The following is a 19,049-nucleotide window of genomic DNA, read 5'->3' as shown; positions in this document are numbered from 1 at the left end:
AGCTGGAAGGGGCTCCCGCTGGCAAAGTATGAGACAATTTGAACATCAAAGCCAATAATGATAATGGATAATAACTCATTGAATAAGATATGAATTCATGAATCCATTCTGCAGTAAATCAATCAATAAATAAGGGTAAAGGGAGAAGTTTTCCTTAGAATTAATATGCCATCTAATAAGTGTCAGAGGAATGATGGAATTGGAATTAGAATATCACCATTTGGCAACTGACATAGCAACAATGGTTTCAGGCAGGAATGATCAATGGATGCTAAAACTAGTGGGTCAAATTCGGATGACAGGCAGTAATTATAGAATCTCAATCTCCTTGTCATATGCTTTCAAATTAAAGAGAGAATAATGGTAATTTTATAGTGGAGAAATCTGATAGATACCACCTTAACCAAGTGATAAGGATTCACATCACTAGTTATGGAACAAACCAGCGTCCCATGCCCTCTGATATGGCACACAGGGAGGGACACAACAGCTCTTCTGTGGAGCATCCAAAGCTAATTATGCATGGGGAAACGTCTTCCAGTGCTACTAAATATATGGCTGTACTCTTCAAAAACATCAAAGTCATGACGGAAAAGAAAGACTGAGGACCATTTCAGATGGAAGGAGACCATCGAGATACAACAACCAAACGCAACATGTGATCCTGGATCAAAATTTTTTTTTCTTTTTTCAGAAAGAACATTATTAGGCTAGCAAGTGAAATTTGAATAAGATCTTAAAATTTGATAAATAGTATTGCATTAATATTAATTTCCCAATTTTGATAATTATACTATGATGATGTAGAACATGGCCTGCTTTTTAGGAAATACACACTGAAGTATTTAAAGTAAGGAGCATCATGTCTTCAACTTACTCTCAAACAGTTAAGAAAATAATAATGATATGTATATAAATAAACATATTAAAACCATACATGCACCTGTGTATATAAAGAGGAATGAGAAGGCAGATGTGGTAAAATGTTAATATTTGAGCAATCTGGGTTGTCCTAGCCTCTAAATTTTTCAATAATTCTGAAATTATTTCTGAATGAAAAAGTTAAACATTTGGCAAAAGAGAGTACAACTTTTTTTTTTTCTGTGAAAAGGTTTTATTGGGCTGCTTTGGATGTCATGCACAAAATAAGTAAGAACCCCAGAATTTTGGAGTATAGTAACTTGTATACCACATTGCCTGTCATCTACGCTTTGGTAAGCTCACCTCTACAAGTACCAAAGAAGAACAAAAGCTCAAACCAAAGTAGTTGGATTCCCTCTTTAATTCTCATCTGTGAGATGAGAATCATTCTGCTTCCCCCTCAATCTGCACCTTCTCTATGCAAACCCATTTTTCCCTGGTGACAAGCAAAGAGGAACTTTTTTGCTGTTAAGAATGGACTCACATTAAAATGTGTTGTCCTTATTAGGTACAGCTCTGGACTGAGGGTCATTCAGGCCTACAGTCTGAATCCCAGGGACTGCCCATGCTAACCTAGAGTTTTGCTAACACTCTCCTTACCCCAAGTATTATTGTCCAAAAATGCTGGTTCTTCTTCAGTCTCTAAGGTTCACATTCCTCTAGACCACTCGACTAAATCTACCACAAACACACACATACCTTTGACCTCTAGCAATATTTTAGCCATGATGCCACCTCTGAGCAGTAACCTGGGTCAGAGCCATGGGAACGTGACCTATACACAAAGCTGGTTGATAGGCAATCGGTTCATTGACCACTGAGAAATAAATGAGTAACAGCAACTGAAAGGCTAATAGGGCCACCTCAACCACACTATGCCAGCTGTGGTTACCTCTGCATGGCCCCTTGGTCCCAACAATTCAGAAACTCCAGGAACTGACCTACTTGCTTGAGTTGTTTGCTTATCTGCTGTGTCTTCCAGTGTATCGCACAACAAATTGCTTAATAGGGTATAAATCTCTTGGCTCGAGGCAGGAGGCAGTAGTGAGTAGCCCAGACCTCAGAAGCAAACAGGCAGAGGTTCCATCCCAGTTTCACTATCATCAGAGGGCCCTTGGACAAATTAACTTTTCTTAGCCTCCATTTTCCTACCTGTAAAATAGATATACAACATCTGCCTTGGAGAGTACTGGGTGAAGTAAAATGACCTAATGTCTGCCATTACAGTAAGAACCTTGTTATCTTCATGGCAGGATGAATCGCTTTCACTTTATGAGGCAGTCTGCTCTATGTATTGCTCATATTTAGGCACTGGTTCCTCTACCTGAGTACTTTTGATATTTTGGGCCAGGTAATTATTTGTTGTGGGGTTAGTCCTGTGCATTGTAGCATGTTTAGTGGCATCCCTGGCCTCTACTCTCTAGTGAGCAGTAGCACCCCTCCCCAAGTTGTGACAACCAAAAATGTCTCCAGATAATGCCAAATGTCCCCTGGGGACAAAATATCCCCCAGCTGAGAACTACTGTTCTAGAATTTCCTAGTTTTGGGAGTCCAGAACATCATAGCACTAGAACTACTTTTCTGGAAACTTAGTCATTGGCTCCTTGGTAATGTCACATTGAGGAGTTTCTTTTTTTAATGGCCTCAGTGGAAAAGTTGGGTTACTTATAAAAATTACTCAGATCCTGCTGCTGCAAGCATTAATTTCTCTCTATATAAATATTTTAAAATGTCTTTTTGTCATCAGGAGGATAGGAGGCTGATATGGTTTGGCTCTGTGTCTTCACCCAAATCTTTTCATCTAATCACCTCCCATCTGTTCTCTCCCTCAAGGTTTACCCCATGCTGTTGACCCCCAGCTCCTCTGGGGGTACCATTTGGTAGGTGGCCAACTGACACTACAGAATTCAAAATATCCTCCTAGCAAATTTATGGTTCTCAAGTTCCTGGTTGACCAAGTCAGGGAGGAATGATAATAATGCTATGGTTCATTGAGTGCCTAACATGTTGTAGGCCCTTTTCTAGGATCTATAAATATTTATCTTATTTACACCTTACAATAAAATTATCTCCACTGTATAGAGCAGGAAACACATCCAGAAACTCTGTTTAATTGACTCCAGCTACAGTTGTAGTGGCGATTTCAGGACTGATACCCAGACCATTCTGTTCTACCACTTCAGTCTGTATTCCCACTCAACTCTGGGCTATGCATACACCTCTCTACATTAGCAGTTCCTTGCATGATACTTGGCATTATGTTGACATTTAGTAAATGTTGTACAGCAAAAAAGGAAAAGAGGAAGGAAAGAAAGAAGTCTCCACTCTAGCTCCAGAGTTCTAGTGATAATTGGATTAATCTTTGAGACCTCGGAATCGCTGGGGCAAAAGGATAATAGAAATCATAATAATATATAATATTAACACTTCCAATTTCAATAAAATTACAAAGTTTTGGGAAGTGTTTATGTAATATTTATCTCATGTAATTGTCAAGATATTTCTGGTGTAGAGTAGAGGTCATAACTATGGTCACTTGCCAGAGAGTGACCAGAACTAAAACTTCGATCTCTGAACTCTAAACTGTGTGAAAAGAGAAGGAAAACCTGCAGAGATGAACATATTATCAGTCGACAGCAGGCACAAGAACACTTTATCAAAAGTTCTCTACCATACCACAAAGATTCAAAGGAAACCAAGAAAGGAGAACTAGTTCTGTCTTTCATACCCCATGCTCAATGCTTTATAGTAACTGCCTGTCAGCAGCCAAAGGAAAATATTGCAACTCGAGTGCTCTCCTTGATCACTTCTGCTTTTCTTAACTTTTTCTTTCTGAGTTTCTTTTCCTAGTAAAAAAGTTAAAAATAGGATTAATTTCACTTCTCTTATTCACCTTCCTCTATTCCTTAAAAATAAATGACACAGTTAAAAAAAAAAAGAACAGAAAATATCTCAATATTATTGTAAAGTATACTTTTTATAAGCAATGTAGAGTTATTTCTAGATAGTTCCGCCCAGACCAGTTGATTTTATTTCCACATAACTTCATGAAGTGTTTCCTTTTAGAAAGCGATACCAAAGCTAGTCAACTACACTGTCAGGAGTTTGTAGAATCTTTATTTACTTCCAATGTGTTGCAATTGTGGTCCAAGTTGAATCAACAACTATGTTGTTTACCAAAATACATCAAATAGAAAGCATTGAGCAATGATTTTCTAAAGTATTCTCTTTTTGGAGTTCTCTTGTATGACTTTCTAAATACTGAAAGCCACTGAACATGCATGCCCCTTGTATATTTGAATATTGTAAACCTGGTTAACTTACACAACATTCCTTTTTCATTTTTTCTTTTTCATTGAAGTAAAAAAAAAAAAAACTGGTTTTTGTTTTGCTTTGTTTTTTAAAAAACCCAAGTGGCTTTTAGAGATTTCTTCCACACTTAAAAAAATGAACACTGGAACCTACTGACATAAACTAAAAAATTATATTTCTGTGAAAAATGTGTTCAAATGGTCCACCCAGAAATCTGAAAAAACATTTTTTTTAATAGAGCTAAGGGACCCTACATTAAATGTGCTTGCATTAAGCAACAAATGCGTTTTTGAGAGTCTGACTGAAATAATAATTATAATAATTATTATGCTGCTGATGATATAATTGAGTTGGTATTTACCATCATGGGAGGGTAAGTTCCCTTACTCAATGGATGAAGAAGCTCCTCCTCTGGTTAGTTACAGTGCCCTTGATTCCTGCTTCCCTGAGGACGGGAGGTAATCCTTGGCAGTCAGACTGTGCTTTGGGTAGTGGGACAACGAGGCTTGGGGTTTGTGTGTACTTCCACTACTGGTTCACTCAGACAGCCTCCTCAGGACGTAGCTTCCCTCCCTCCTAGCAGAGGTGTACCAACTGCCTCATGTAGGGAATATCTGCTGGATTTACATTTTGCATTTTTAGTTCTAAGGATAAAAGCATCTCTGATTTTCTTTTGCCTTCCTTCAAAACTTTTAAATTATAATTCATCATCACATCCATAACTATTCATTAATTATCCCAAGTCCCTCCTAGATTTATTATTTTGACAGTGTTTCCTGACAGTATTAGCAGGTTAAGAATTATTGTTAAAGCTATGATTACTTTATTTATGGTCACTGCATAAAAATTGCTAGCTGGGAAAGATTATATGTTGTGTACAATTATCATTTGTAGTCACAAGGCTTTAAGGAAAGCTTAGAGCATAGAACATATGTGTAGATTCCAAAAGTGTGTTTAAAACTTCAGCACATTTCAGCCACAGTGATCTTTCAGCAGAAGGAAAGGTCTGAGTTTTTAAACACTGTCCCTTAAGACAGTGACATTTGTTATAAGAGTTTTAATACCAGTTCCCATTTCCCACCCTTGAAATGTATGAGTTAATGATTTTTTTGTGTGTACTTAAGCATTGGGATTTGTTCTAAAATCTGAGCACCCTCTTTGAATATTAAAAATAGAATAGAAATGTGGTCTAACATTTAACTTTCATTTGATGCAGCGTGTAGCCAAGGACATTTTTAGAGCAGTTAATATGTGCCGAGGGTACTGGGATAAATAGTACAGAAGCACAATCTGTGCCCTTGGTCTAATAGTGTAGCGGGACATTTCAGAGCCATTTGTACAACTCTAACTTGATTGTTTATTTTAAAATGTAATTATTGAAGTACACCTCCTAAACATCAAATCATTGAGAAAGGAGCCGTATCATCATTTGAAAAACCAAACTATCGCATCATAAAATGAGGAGCAAATATCTGAAGCAGGCTTATTGCTGCCACTCTAGGATCCAGGGATCAAATGTGAACTGTTGGGAATTTCCCTGCTTTTCATGACCTACAAGGCATTTTCTCCCTCAGTTTAGTGTATACGTGTGTGTATTCATGCAAACTCACATCTGATAATATTGATAAAGCAGACAGACAAGCAGATCAGACATGCAGTTGACAGTGAATCTGTTGCTTCAGTAAGAAACTCATCTAAGAATCCCGTGCTTTTTGGAGACTTCCCCCTCCAGTTTCCAATTAATCATATATTCACAGAGGGTGTCAAGAAGGCCCAGAGAAAATAACAAAATATGAATTGAATTGGGACACTAGGGTGCTAAAGGACATTCAAAGAGTGTCCTGGAGGAGTTTAAGGCAAGATCCCAGGTCACACTGAGGTCTTTTCTATGGTGAGATGGACCCAGCTCCCATCACTGCATTCTAATGTGTTACATTAAAAGAAGTAGTGACAGTTGACCACAGCTTGAAAGACCACTGATTCATTCTGCAAGAGTGAGGAAAATCAAAGAAAGTTTAGATTGACGTGATAAATAAAAGAATAAATGACAAAACTGTCATCAGTTACCTTATTAAAGACGAAGTGGGACACAGAAACTGTTGGTGGACTTGCTCAGCTGACGGCAGCTTTCCTGCTGTGCACGGGGAAGGAAGAGTTGTGCCACCCTGGCCAGGCTGATCCTCTTGAGCTTGAGGTGCCTGGGTTTCTGTAGAGCTCTGAGTACTACATGTGTGAGGAATCCTCAGGTTCTCTCCTTGCTCTGTGAGTCACTCCCATTGTGACACAACGTGATGACTAAATCTCTCTTGAATAGCTCATAAAAGCCAAGAAGCTGTAGGTCACATTTCAAAAGGAATCAGCAGTATAAATTTAGCTACTTTTAGAAGAGACTTTAAAATGATCAGTAATATTCATTTTATGATGAGTACAATCTCTTGATCAAATTCAGCAGCAGAAATAATGTAACAAAGAAATATTTTGTAAACTGCCAGGTGCATCATTTTAATAATTTTCAAATTATGATTATTATTCATAATCTCCATTTTTTTCCTTCCTGTTAGCATGCCTTTGCTTATTTAACACTCCTTCCCTCCTAAGAAAGTAGGAGAAATCAGTCTCTGAGATTTGTGTTACCACATTTTTTTAAGATTGGTGAGCAAGGAGATAAAAACAACATAATAAAATGAGGTTTTGGAATTGCTTATGGGTTTTAATGTATGTTTTAAGGTATGACAAGGAGAGCTTACTAAAGTGGTCTCCGGAGCTGAGACCATTGAGAATAGGAAAGGATGCCTCCTCCCCTCCCAGAGTTTGCCTGTTTCAGAGTTGATCACAGTTGACCTGGCGTATCCTGGGACCACAGTGGAAAGTATTGAGGCTGCAGGTGAGGAGAGGAAGAGATGGTGCTAATATCCCCCATCTAGCCTTCCACCTTTCACCTTCACTGCTGTAGCCACTCAGGCAGGTACAAATGCCACTTTGCTGATTTTTCATTTTCAGTTTCCTTGTATACCAGTTTGTTGCCATACTCTTCCGATTTCCCAGGCTCTGTATTCCTTCTTTGAAAATTGCAGTTATTGTGGTTCAGCTGGAATGAACATATGAATGAACAGATCTGTCTAGGTAGAGTCAGGACACTGCTATCACCCTTTAAAATAAGTAGGGATCTTTTTTCTTTAAAAGAACAACAAACCCACTTTGGGAGGCCGAGGCAGGTGGATCACATGAGGTCAGAAGTTCGAGACCAGCCTGGCCAACATGGTGAAACCCCATCTCTACTAAAAATACAAAAATTAGCTGGGCGTGGTGGCAGGCACCTGTAATCCTAGCAACTCGGGAAGCTAAGGCAGGAGAATTGCTTGAATCTGGGAGGCAAAGTTTGCAGTGAGCTGAGATTGTACCACTGCACTCCAGCCTGGGCAACAGAGTGAGACTCTGTCTCAAAACAAACAGGCCGGGTGCAGTGGCTCACGCCTGTAATCCCAGCACTTTGGGAGGCCGAGGCAGGTGGATCACAAGGTCAGGAGATCGAGACCATCCTGGCTAACACGGTGAAACCCCGTCTCTACTAAAAATACAAAAAAATTAGCCGGGCGTGGTGGCGGGCACCTGTAGTCCCAGCTACTCAGGAGGCTGAGGCAGGAGAATGGCATGATCCCGGGAGGCGGAGCTTGCAGTGAGCCGAGATCGCACCACTGTACTCCAGCCTGGGGACACAGCGAGACTCCCTCTCAAAAAAGAAACAAACAAACAAACAAAAACAAACAAACAACTCAAAAAACTGAAATTTACTCAGGTACACATTTAGGGTGCCCCAAATGTGCTAAATATACTTTTTCCTCTTCAACGTTTCACAAGTATGGCTTAAATATAAAACTTCATAGATAATACATTGACTTAAATCCACATGAAGTAAGGTGTAAATAATTCATATTGAACCCTTCCTGTGAGCATGTTATTGTCACTAAGAGAAGAAGAGAGCCTCATGCACCTGGGCAAAGACATGGTTATAACAATAGTTAAAGTTTTGCTTACTTAATGATCTTGCCTAGTGCAGCCCTGTTTCAAAACCTTTCCAAATAGACTTTTAAAAAGTCAAATGTTTAGACTGATTTGCATACTGGAAATTAGAATTCTTGCCATCTATCTGGCTTGTCCCTCAATTCCAGTGGGCCCAATTCATGGGTTCAGTTTCAGTATATGGCACCACAGCCCGAACACCCCTTCCCCTTGTCCAGTGGTCGCACATAGGCGATGAGTTAATGAAATCATTTGTTAACAGTGTCTTATCCAGACTGTAACCATATACACATTCAAATTCACATCTCAAGTGCTAAGTTGTCTTTCATTTCGCCTCTTTAATATGCAACCTTTGAAAGTGCTACTTTGTTCAGAGCTCTTCCTATATTGACTTCAGATCAAAGATCCCATTAAAAAAAAAAAAAATCCGGAACCAAATTGACAATTTGAGTTTTTTTCTTAGTTCCTCTTTAAAACAAAGGAGTGCACTGTGGATTTTATTTTAATGTTTGTAGGTGGAATGTAAGTATACAGTGGGAAGGCTAGATACTGCCATAGACAACACACTAAAGATAGAGTCATCCTTTTTCTTCTAAATTTGTATGCCTCCCATACTTCTACCCAAGAGTGTCTTCTCCACCCGCTTCCAAATACCAAAACGTAAGGAGGAAACTCAGATCCAAGGCTGTCTCAGGTGACATACATCAGGCTTCCTGCAACTGCACCGGTCTGGGGATGGTCTAAGTCCCAGATAATTCTAAGATGAGCTTTGACTGGAGGAAAGCACTTACTCCAGTGTGCAGGCTGTGGTGGGTCCAACTCCTGGAGTATATCTAGTGTCACTCTTGTAAGGCTGACAAGGAGGGTGAGGCTGGTGATGGGGCATGCACAGTGGCCTCTTCCTTCTGGCATAATAATGTAATCCTCTCTCCCAGGTCACTCTCAGTGGAACATGTTTCTCTGAACGACTATGAACTGCTATGAAGCCTTCATGTTTTAAAAGTGTACTTTGTATTTTCTTCCTCCTCCCTTTGTCAACAGGCAGTTCTCTTATTTCTACTCTAAAGGGAACCTGTACATTGGTTCCCTTTTTATACAAACAATGCCTTTGACATTTAAGTAGCTTCTTTGTAGCTAGGCTTGGTCAAAACTAGGAGCTTTGTTACCCATTTGGCCTTTCATGACTCTCCCAGCTGTAAGATGAAGCAGGGCTAATCTTTTGTTTCTCTCTACTATATGATCTTTAGATATACAAATAGTTAGGGATGGAGTCATGGGAACATTTGATAGATTCTTTGAACAAAGACTTTCCTTATTTACAGAACACATATCCTTTTAGCTTACCCAACAAGAGGTCCTGCGTTGAAAAGTGAGGTGAGAAGTATTATATTGGGGGTTATTGTTCTGGTAGATGGAGCAAGAGAGAAGATGGTTGAGAATGAAAGTAACAAATGAACAGAAACACCGGATTTTCAGCAACAGGGAGACTTGAAAGAAGGAAAGGTGGAGGCTAAGGAAATGTGTCTATCACAGAGGGAGGGAGGTGGGTGCTCCTTTCGGTGTGACCATCACATATGCATATGTGAGCATTAAAATTTTTTTTACCTGGCTTAAGAATGATCTCGCTAAGTTTCCTAGTTTCTTTCAATCCCAGGCAACTTCTTTTTCCCAGAATCTTAACTGAGATGATTAAAATATCAAATGAAATTAAGAGCAGATGCTAGATGCAGCTGATTGTGTAATATGCAAGTACTATCCAGTAGGAAGGAACTCACAGGGATTCACGAGGTGGGGAGGAGTGAGTTAGAGACAACTGTCTTCAGACCCTGTTTTGGGGTGTCCTGGACTTTGGTTCTGTGTGAGGCCTACTTGGCTAAAGAGATCCAAAGATGCCAGAAAGAGGCCTTTCTATTGAGGAATAATTCACTGTTAGCTCATTTATTGCTGAGTAGGGAATCTCATAGAGTTTCCCCTCTCCTTGAAGAACTGCTGATCCTTGCTGGCTCCTTGAGACTATTTAAGATTGTGGGGGAAAGGGTGATTTCATCCTTTGCTGATGGATATGTAAATTGCTACAGCCTTTTTTGAAAGCTGTCCAGAAAAAACATCTGTTAAAATAAAAAGCTACTATTTGAGACAAAAATCCTACTCCTAGGATTCTATCCTATATAAATGTATATAAATGTATATGAACAGGATGGGGCAAAAAGAACTGGGAGCAAAGCAAGTGCCCACTAATAGTGAGATAACTGAATAAATTGTGGTGCATATGCACAGTGGAATATTATTTTGCAGCCACTAAATAGAACAAACTCGAGCTCTACTATTTGACTTGGAAGGCTTTCTGTGACCTCATTTTTGGAAAGCAAACTCTGTGTGTGCATGTGTAAAGATACCTATGTGAATATGGAGAAAAATATGAAAGGGTATGCACTCTATTTTTAATATGGGTTACTTGCAGATAGAAGGTGTGGGCAAAACGAAGGCAAGGATGAGGTAAGAGAAAAAAAGAAAAGTTAGCTTTTAAAAACTTCACTGAAAATGATAGGATCTGACACAATGAAAGCAAGAAAAAAGTCTTCCCAACACCAAAAAACCCCAAAACGAAAAAACCTGAATTGAATGGGGCCTTTACATCCAATGACCTATTCACAGGAAAAACAGAGAATAAAGGAAACAAGTGCAACTATTCTCTAATCATCAAACCAGCAGGGGAATCTGAAATACAAACAAATTGTTTTATTCAACAGAAATAAATCACACACACAAAATGGAGAAGGAATACGGCATGCTCTCACCTATAAGTGACAGCTAAGCCATGGGTACACATGGACACAGGTGGACATAATAGACAGTGGAGACTGCAAAAGCGGAGAGGTTGGAGGAGGATGAGGTTTGAAAAATTACCTTTTGAGTACAATGTTCAGTATTTGGGTGATGAGTACACTAGAAGCCCAATAAACCCCCTTACACATGTAATACCTGTGTAACAAACAAGCATAAGTAACCCCTGAATCTAAAACAAAATAATCAGGGAAAATGAAGGAGCAAGCTTTAAAACAACAAATCTATTTATGACAATATTTATCTAAAACAAAACAATCAGAGAAAATGAAGGAACAAGCTTTAAAACAACAAATCTATTTATGACAATGTTTATGACACAATTATAAATGTAAATAATGGATAATTGATAATTAAGGAATTATTAATTTTTCAGATATGACAATAATATGGTTATTTATAAAAGAGTTTTTATCTTTTAGGTCAATTACTTACCTATTTAACCTAAATATTAATGAATAAAATATATATAATATCTGGGATTTATTTCAAAATAATGCAGGACTGTAAGGAATGCATAAAGCTGGTGGACAGGGCAGGATGACCCATGGGTTGTTGGTAGGGCTGGTGATATGTACATGGGCATTCATGATACTATTCTGTCTACTTTTATGTATGTTTTAAGTATTCAATTATAAAAAGCTTAAAACACACGACCGGACCAGGCGCGGTGGCTCATGCCTGTAATCCCAGCACTTTGGGAGGCCGAGGCAGGCAGATCACCAAGTCAGGAGATCGAGACCATCCTGGCTAACCCAGTGAAACCCCATCTCTACTAAAAATACAAAAAATTAGCCAGGCGTGGTGGCGGTCACCCGTAGTCCCAGCTACTTGGGAGGCTGAGGCAGGAGAATGGCGTGAATCTGGGAGATGGAGCTTGCAGTGAGCCGAGATCGTGCTACTGCATTCCCGCCTGGGTGACAGAGCGAGACTCTGTCTCCAGAAAAAATAAAATAAAATTTAAAAAAATAACATGACCACACTTTATTTATACAGAATATTTTACAAATATGCACATATTTTTAAAAGAAATTAAAGACTGATTTTGATATTTTTAAAAATTCTCCTGACTTAAACATTCTCCTGAGTTAGAGTTAAAAACTAGATTTTAGAGGAGGAGGGGGATACACTGAGATTAATTTCAGGTCCGATACCTGTGCCCAGGATGAGTATCTTCTTAAGAATGGGCTGCCAACGCAATGGAAGTTATAGTTTTGCTGTCAGAATTTTACACTTTCTGAATACCCGTTCAAATGTTCACTGTTCCTTTGCCATATGGTGTCAGAAAAGTAGATACTTCATTGCTATTTTTTAAAATGCATCAAATGCTTTCCCTGTGGTTATGAAGTTGAGCCTGTATCTGCAAGGCAGTACTACCTCACAAATGTCAATACAAGTATTTTGGATAGTAATCAACAAAACCAATCAGGTCCCAGGTATGTCTTGTGCAAAATACTTTGCCCAGTGTTTTTGGAAATACAAATAATACAGGACAATCGGGTCCCAGGTATGTCTTGTGCAAAATACTTTGCCAAGTGTTTTTGGAAATACAAATAATATAGGACACTAACTTGACCCTCAAAAAGCTTGCAATATCTGGAATAGTTGGTGGTTTTACACCTAAATATCTTTATCCTCTAGATACACTGGATTCATTTAGTTTGCAAGATTCATTGACACTATTATGTTTACTGAAATTTGTGAAAGACTATCCCCCTTTGTGCTTTTCTAAATATCATGTTACTGTCCTGCTCGACTACAAGAACGTAAACTTGACTTTATGGTAGTTGTTTATTTTAAAATGTAAATTATTAGTTTGAAGGCAAACTGCCTATAAACTAATTCGAGTGCAAAATTGACGGGGTTTGGGACACGTTACCCTAAAATATGGAATCTTAGCATTTGAGGAAATGGCAGAAGCAGTATGTCACGTTCACCCTTGCCCCTTCTTTCTTGAAGCAGGTCATAAAATGTAGCTGACCTTCCCCTGAAGTAGGTCATAAAACCCTCATTCCAGAGGTGCCCTCCCTGTATCTGGAGGAAAGAAGTGCGCCTGTCTCTGAAGACACGAAGACAGAAGAATCTGAACAAATAAGCCTTGCTAAATCTCCCCGTTTATTACCATTAGCTCATAGCCCCTCTAGCTGCACAACTTTTCACTCTTCCTTGCATAAAAACACACAGGTTTACCTGGATCTCCAGATCTTTATTTATGAAGGCTCCTGTGTCATGTAAAACATTTATTAAATAAATTTGTATGTTTTTCTCTTGTTAATTTGTTTGTTGTCATGGGGCTTTAGCCATGAACCTGACAAAGAGTGAGGAAAGAAATTTTTCTTCCCTTACACATCATATCCTGGGAATGGTAATGTTCATGAAACTTCCAAAAATAAAGGACATATCGTTATAACTACCCTGTTGAAGTTGGTTGGCTATAGAAAATGGCCTGTAGTGAAGTAGGTTGATTTTCCAGCTATCCGTGGCACTCTGTGTTTCTCCTGAGTTTTCCCTGTGCAGGGGGACCTGTTTTTCCAACTCCTCTCAAAGGAAGGAGAGCCTTTCCTTGTTGAATCACAGCTCTAGCACTGTGGTTTTGGCTCTGTCCATCTGTATGGAGGCTTATTTAAACAAAATCCCCAGGGCCAATAATCCCAGGAAATGTTCTGTACTGTTCTTCTTAGTTAGTTTTTTTAATTAAGTGAAATGATTCAGTCTCATCTAACAAAAATAGGAGATAAGCAAAAAGAAGAAAAAGTACTCCTTATTTATCAAATCAGAGTAATACTAACAATCTTTAATTTTTTGTGCCAAGTACTACTCTGCAAGTATTATCTTATTTAATTAGCACAACAACCCCATGCTGTTGTTTCGGCTCCAATTTATAGTAGAGAAAACAGACTCAGGAGGGTTAAATAACTGATCAAATTAACTTATTCAGACTTAGATCTGTCTTACTTCAGAATCCACATTGTTACAATCAATCACTATTACAATTCAGAATACATCCATTTAATCTTTTATTCTCTATATTTGTTTCTTTCTCTCTCTCTCTCTCTCTCTCTCTCTCTCTCTCTATATATATATATATATATATATATATATATATATATATGGTTTTTTTTTCTGTCATAAGGGAACCATGACCTTCCTTTTTAAATATACATTAATTTTAAGTTCAAGGGTACGTGTGCAGTTTTGTTATATAGATAAACTTGTGTCATGCGGATTTGTTTACAGATTATTTTGTCATCCTGGTGTTAAGCCTAGTATTCATTAGTTATTTTTCCTGATTCTCTCCCTCCTCCCATCCTCCACCCTATGATAGGCCCCAGTGTGTGTTGTTCCCCTCTATGTGTTCATGTGTTCTCATCATTTAGCTCCCACTTATAAGTGAGAACATGTGGTATTTGGTTTTCTGTTTCTGCATTAGTTTGCTAAGGATAATGGCCTCCAGCTCTATCCATGTTCCTGCAAAGGGCATGATCTCGTTCTTTTTATGGCTGCACAGTACTCTGTGGTGAATATATACCATATTTTCTTTATCCAGTCTATCAGTGATGGGCATTTAGGTTGATTCCATGTCTTTACTATTGTGAATGGTGCTGCAATGAACATATGCGTGCATGTATCTTTATAACAGAATGACTTATATTCCTTTGGGAATAAAACCAGTAATGGGATTGCTGGGTCAAATGGTATTTCTGTCTCTAGGTCTTTGAGGAATTGCCACACTGTATTCTACAATGGTTGAACTATTTTACACTCCCACCAACATTGTATAAGCATTCCTTTTTCTCCACAACCTCACCACCATCTGTTATTAATATTTTTGACTTTTTAATAGTAGACATTCTGACTGATGTGAGATGGCATCTCATTGTGGTTTGATTTGCATTCCTTTTATGATCAGTGATGTTGAGCTTTTTTTCATATGTTTGTTGGTCACATGTATGTCTTCTTTTGAGAAGTGTCTGTTCATGTCCTTTGCCCACTTAAATATGTCTAAATTCCTTGTAGATGTTAGATATTAGACCTTTGTCAGATGTATAGTTTGCAAAAAATTTCTGCCATTCTGTAGGTTGTCTGTTTACTCCGTTGATAGTTTCTTTTGTTGTGCAGAAGCTCTTTAGTTTACTTAGATCCCATTTGTCAATTTTTTTTGTTGTTGTAATTGCTTTTGGTGTCTTTGTCATGAAATCTTTGCCCATGCCTATGTCCTGAATGGTCGTGTCTAGGTTGTCTTCCAGGGTTTTTATAGTTTTGGGTTTTACATTTAAGTCTTTAGTTCATCATGAGTTAATTTTTGTATATAGGGTAAGGAAGGGGTTTCAATCTTCTGCATATGGCTAGCCAGTTATCCCAACACTATTTATTGAATAGGGAATCCTTTCCTCATTGATTTTTTTTTTTTTTTTTTTTTTGTCAGGGTTGTAGAAGATCAGATAGTTTTAGGTGTGCGGTTTTATTTCTTGGTTCTCTATTCTGTTCCATTGGTCTATGTGTCTGTTCTTGTACCAGTACCATGCTGTTTTGGTTACTGTAGCCCTGTGGTATAGTGTGAGGTCAGGTAGTGTGATGCCTCTAGCTTTGTTCCTTGTACTTAGGATTGCCTGGGCTACTTGGGTTCTTTTTTGGTTCCATCTGAATTTTAAAATAGTTTTTTTCTAGTTCTATGAAGCATGTTAATGGTAGTTTAATGGGAGTAGCATTGAATCTATAAATTGCTTTGGGCAATATGGCCATTTTCATGATATTGATGCTTCCTATCCATGAGCGTGGAATGTTTTTCCATTTGTCTCTGTCATCTCTTATTTCTTTGAGCAGTGGTTTGTAGTTCTCTTTATAGACATCTTTCACCTCCCTAGTTAGCTGTATTCCTAGGTATTTTATTCCATTTGTGGCAATTGTAAATGGGAGTTCACTTGTGATTTGGCTCTTGGCTTGAGTGTTGTGGTTGTATAGAAATTCTAACAAATTTTGCACATTGATTTTGTATTCTGAGACTTTGCTGAAGTTGCTATCAGCTTAAGAAGCTTTTGGGCTGAGACAATGGAGTTTTCTAGATATAGAATCATGTAATCTGCAAACAGGGATAGTTTGGTTTTCTCTCTTCCTATTTAAATGCCTTTGATTTCTTTCTCTTGCCTATTTGCCTTGGCCAGAACTTCCAATACTATGTTGAATAGACATGATGGGAGAGGGCATCCTTGTCTTGTGCTAGTTTTCTTCCTTTTTTTTAAAATTAAATTAAGTTTAATTTTAAGTTCCAGGATACATGCGCAGGATGTGCAGGTTTGTTATACTGGTGAACATGTGCCATGGTGGTTTGCTGCACCTGTCAGCCCTTCAACTAGGTATTAAACCCTGCATCCATTAGTTATTTTTCCTGATGCTTTCCCTCCCTGCAACCTTCCAACAGGCCACATTGTGTGTTGTTCCCCTCCCTGGGTCCATCTGTTTGCATTGTTCAACTCCCACTTATAACTGAGAACGTGTGATGTTTGGTTTTCTGTCCCTGTGATAGTTTGCTGAGGATAACGGCTTCCAGCTCCATCCATGTCCCTGCAAAGGACATTATCTCATTCCTTTTTATGGCTGCATAGTATTTCATGGTGTATATTTACCAAATTTTCTGTATCCACTCTATCATTGATGGACATTTCTATTGATTCTATATCTTTGCTATTGTAAATAGTGCTGCAATGAACATACGCATGCATGTATCTTTATAATAGAATGATTTATATTCCTTTGGGTATATACCCAGTAATGGGATTGCTGGGTCAAATGGTATTATAGGTCTTTGAAGAATTGCCACACTGTCTTCCACAATGGTTGAATTAATTTACATTCCCACCGACAGTGTAAAAGCACCCTTGTTTCTCCACAGCCTCACCAGCATCTGCTGTTTCTTGGCTTTGTAATAATCACCCTTCTGACTGGTGTGAGATGGCATCTCATTGTGTTTTGATTTGTGTTTCTCTAATTATCAGTGACGTTGAGCTTCTTTTCATATGTTTGTTGGCTGCATAAATGTCTTCTTTTCAGAAGTGTCTGCTCATGTCCTTTGTCCACTTTTTAATGGGGTTGTTTTGTTGTTTTCTTGTAAATAAGTTTAAGTTTCTTGTAGATTCTGGATATTAGACCTTTGTCAGATGGATAGATTGCAAAATTTTTCTCCCATTCTGTAGGTTGCCTGTTTGCTCTGATGATAGTTTCTTTTGCTGTGCAGAAGCTCTTTAGTTTAAATCCCATTTGTCAATTTTTGCTTTTGCTGCAATTGCTTTTGACATTTTCATCATGAAATCTTTGTGTGTGCCCATGTCCTGAATGGTATTACCTTGATTTTCTTCTAGGGTTTTCAGTTTTGGGTTTTACACTTAAGTCTTTTATCCCTCTTGAGTTAATTTTTGTATAAGGTGTAAGGAAGGGGTCCAGTTTCAATTTTCTGCGTACAGCTAGCCAGTTTTCCTAGCACCACTTATTAAATAGATAATCCTTTACTCATTGCTTGTTTTTGTCTGGGTTGTTGAAGATCAGACAGTTGTAGATGTGCAGTCTTATTTCTGAGATCTCTATTCTGTTCCATTGGTCTATGTGTCTGTTTTTGTGCCAGTACCATACTGTTTTGTTTACTGTAGCCTTATAGTATAGTTTGAAGCCCTGTAATGTGATGCCTCCAGCTTTGTTCTTTTTGCTTAGGATTGTCTTGGCTGTACGGGCTGTTTCTGGATTCCGTATGAATTTTAAAGTATCGTTTTTCTAATCCTGTGAAGAATATCAATAGTAATTTAATGGGAATAACATTGAATCTATAAATTACTTTGGACAGTATGGCCATTTTTATGATATTGATTCTTCCTATCCATGAGCAAGGAATATTTTTCTATTTGTTTCTGTCCTTTCTTATATCCATGAGCTGTGATTTGTAGTTCTCCTTGAAGAGGTTCTTCACTTCCCTAGCTGTATTCCTAGGTATTTCATTCTCTTTGTAACAATTATGAATGAGAGGTCATTCGTGATTTGGCTCTCTGCTTGCCAATTGTTGGTGTATAGGAATGCTTGTGATTTTTGCACATTGATTTTGTACCCTGAGACTTTGCTGAATTTGCTTATCAGCTTAAGGAGGTTTTGGGGGCTGAGATGATGGAGTTTTCTAGATATAGGATTATGTCATTTGCAAATAGTTTGACTTTTTCTCTTCGTATTTGAATATGCTTTATTTCTTTCTCCTGCCTGATTGCCCTGGCCAGAACTTCCAACACTATAGTGAATAGGCATAGTGAGAGAGGACATTCTTGTCTTGTGCTGGTTTTCAAGGGGAATGCTTCCAGCTTTTGCCCACTCTGTATGATACTGGCTGTGGGTTGTCATAAAAGACTCTTATTATTTTGAGATATGTTCCATCAATACCTAGTTTATTGAGAGTTTTTAACGTGAAGGGATGTTGAATTTTATCAAAGGCCTTTTCTGTGTCTATTGAGATGATCATGTGGTTTTTGTCTTTGGTTCTGTTTATGTGATGAATTATGTTTATTGATTTGCATATATTGAACCAGCCTTACATCCTAGGGATGAAACCTACTTGATTATGGTGGATAAGCTTTTTCATGTGCTGCTGGATTTGGTTTGCCAGTATTTTATTGAGGATTTCTGCATCAATGTTCATCAGGGATATTGGCCTTAAGTATTTTTGTGTGTGTGTATGTCTGCCAGGCTTTGGTGTCAGGATGATGCTGGCCTTGTAAAATGAGTTAGGGAGAAATCCCTCCTTTTCAATTGTTTGGAATAGTTTTAGAAGAAATGGTACCAGCCCCACTCTGTACCTCTGGTAGACATCAGCTGTCTGGTTCTGGGCTCTTTTTGGTTGGTAGTCTATACATTACTCCTTCAATTTCAGAACTTGTTATTGGTCTATTCAGGGATTCAGCTTCTTCCTGGTTTAGTCTTGG

General features: G+C 38.3%; 1 protein-coding gene and 1 long non-coding RNA gene across 9 annotated transcripts in view; one reads left to right on the top strand and one right to left on the bottom strand.

Moving 5' to 3' along the window:
• The window catches only part of DHRS9 (dehydrogenase/reductase 9), a 38,208-nt gene extending 31,660 nt beyond the window's left edge, over window positions 1-6,548 (bottom strand). For 3 of the 6 annotated variants that reach the window (XR_002516139.2, XR_002516140.2, XM_021923699.2), the window contains exons 1-2: window positions 6,301-6,548; window positions 3,650-3,767 (exon numbers count right to left, since the gene is read on the bottom strand). Coding sequence is in view for 2 of the 6 variants with exons in the window: in XM_021923699.2 (XP_021779391.1) it covers window positions 3,650-3,654 (5 nt within the window). In the remaining 4 variants the exon portion in view is untranslated. Of the gene's footprint in view, window positions 1-1,862; window positions 3,768-6,300 lie in introns of all 6 variants that reach the window. The other 3 variants (XM_017946630.3, XM_009182383.4, XM_021923697.2) reach the window with 3 other exon arrangements.
• Window positions 1-14,142, top strand: part of LOC110740888 — a 29,459-nt gene extending 15,317 nt beyond the window's left edge. For 2 of the 3 annotated variants that reach the window (XR_002516141.2, XR_004176546.1), the window contains one exon: window positions 13,057-14,142. This is a non-coding gene — a long non-coding RNA (uncharacterized LOC110740888). The remainder of the gene's footprint in view (window positions 1-13,056) is intronic. The other variant, XR_004176547.1, reaches the window with a different exon arrangement.
• The last annotated feature ends 4,907 nt before the right edge of the window (window positions 14,143-19,049 follow it).

This window comes from Papio anubis, chromosome 10 (genome assembly GCF_008728515.1).
Source record: "Papio anubis isolate 15944 chromosome 10, Panubis1.0, whole genome shotgun sequence".
Classification (NCBI taxonomy): Eukaryota; Metazoa; Chordata; class Mammalia; order Primates; family Cercopithecidae; genus Papio; species Papio anubis.
This window is presented reverse-complemented; position numbering and strand designations above follow the sequence as displayed.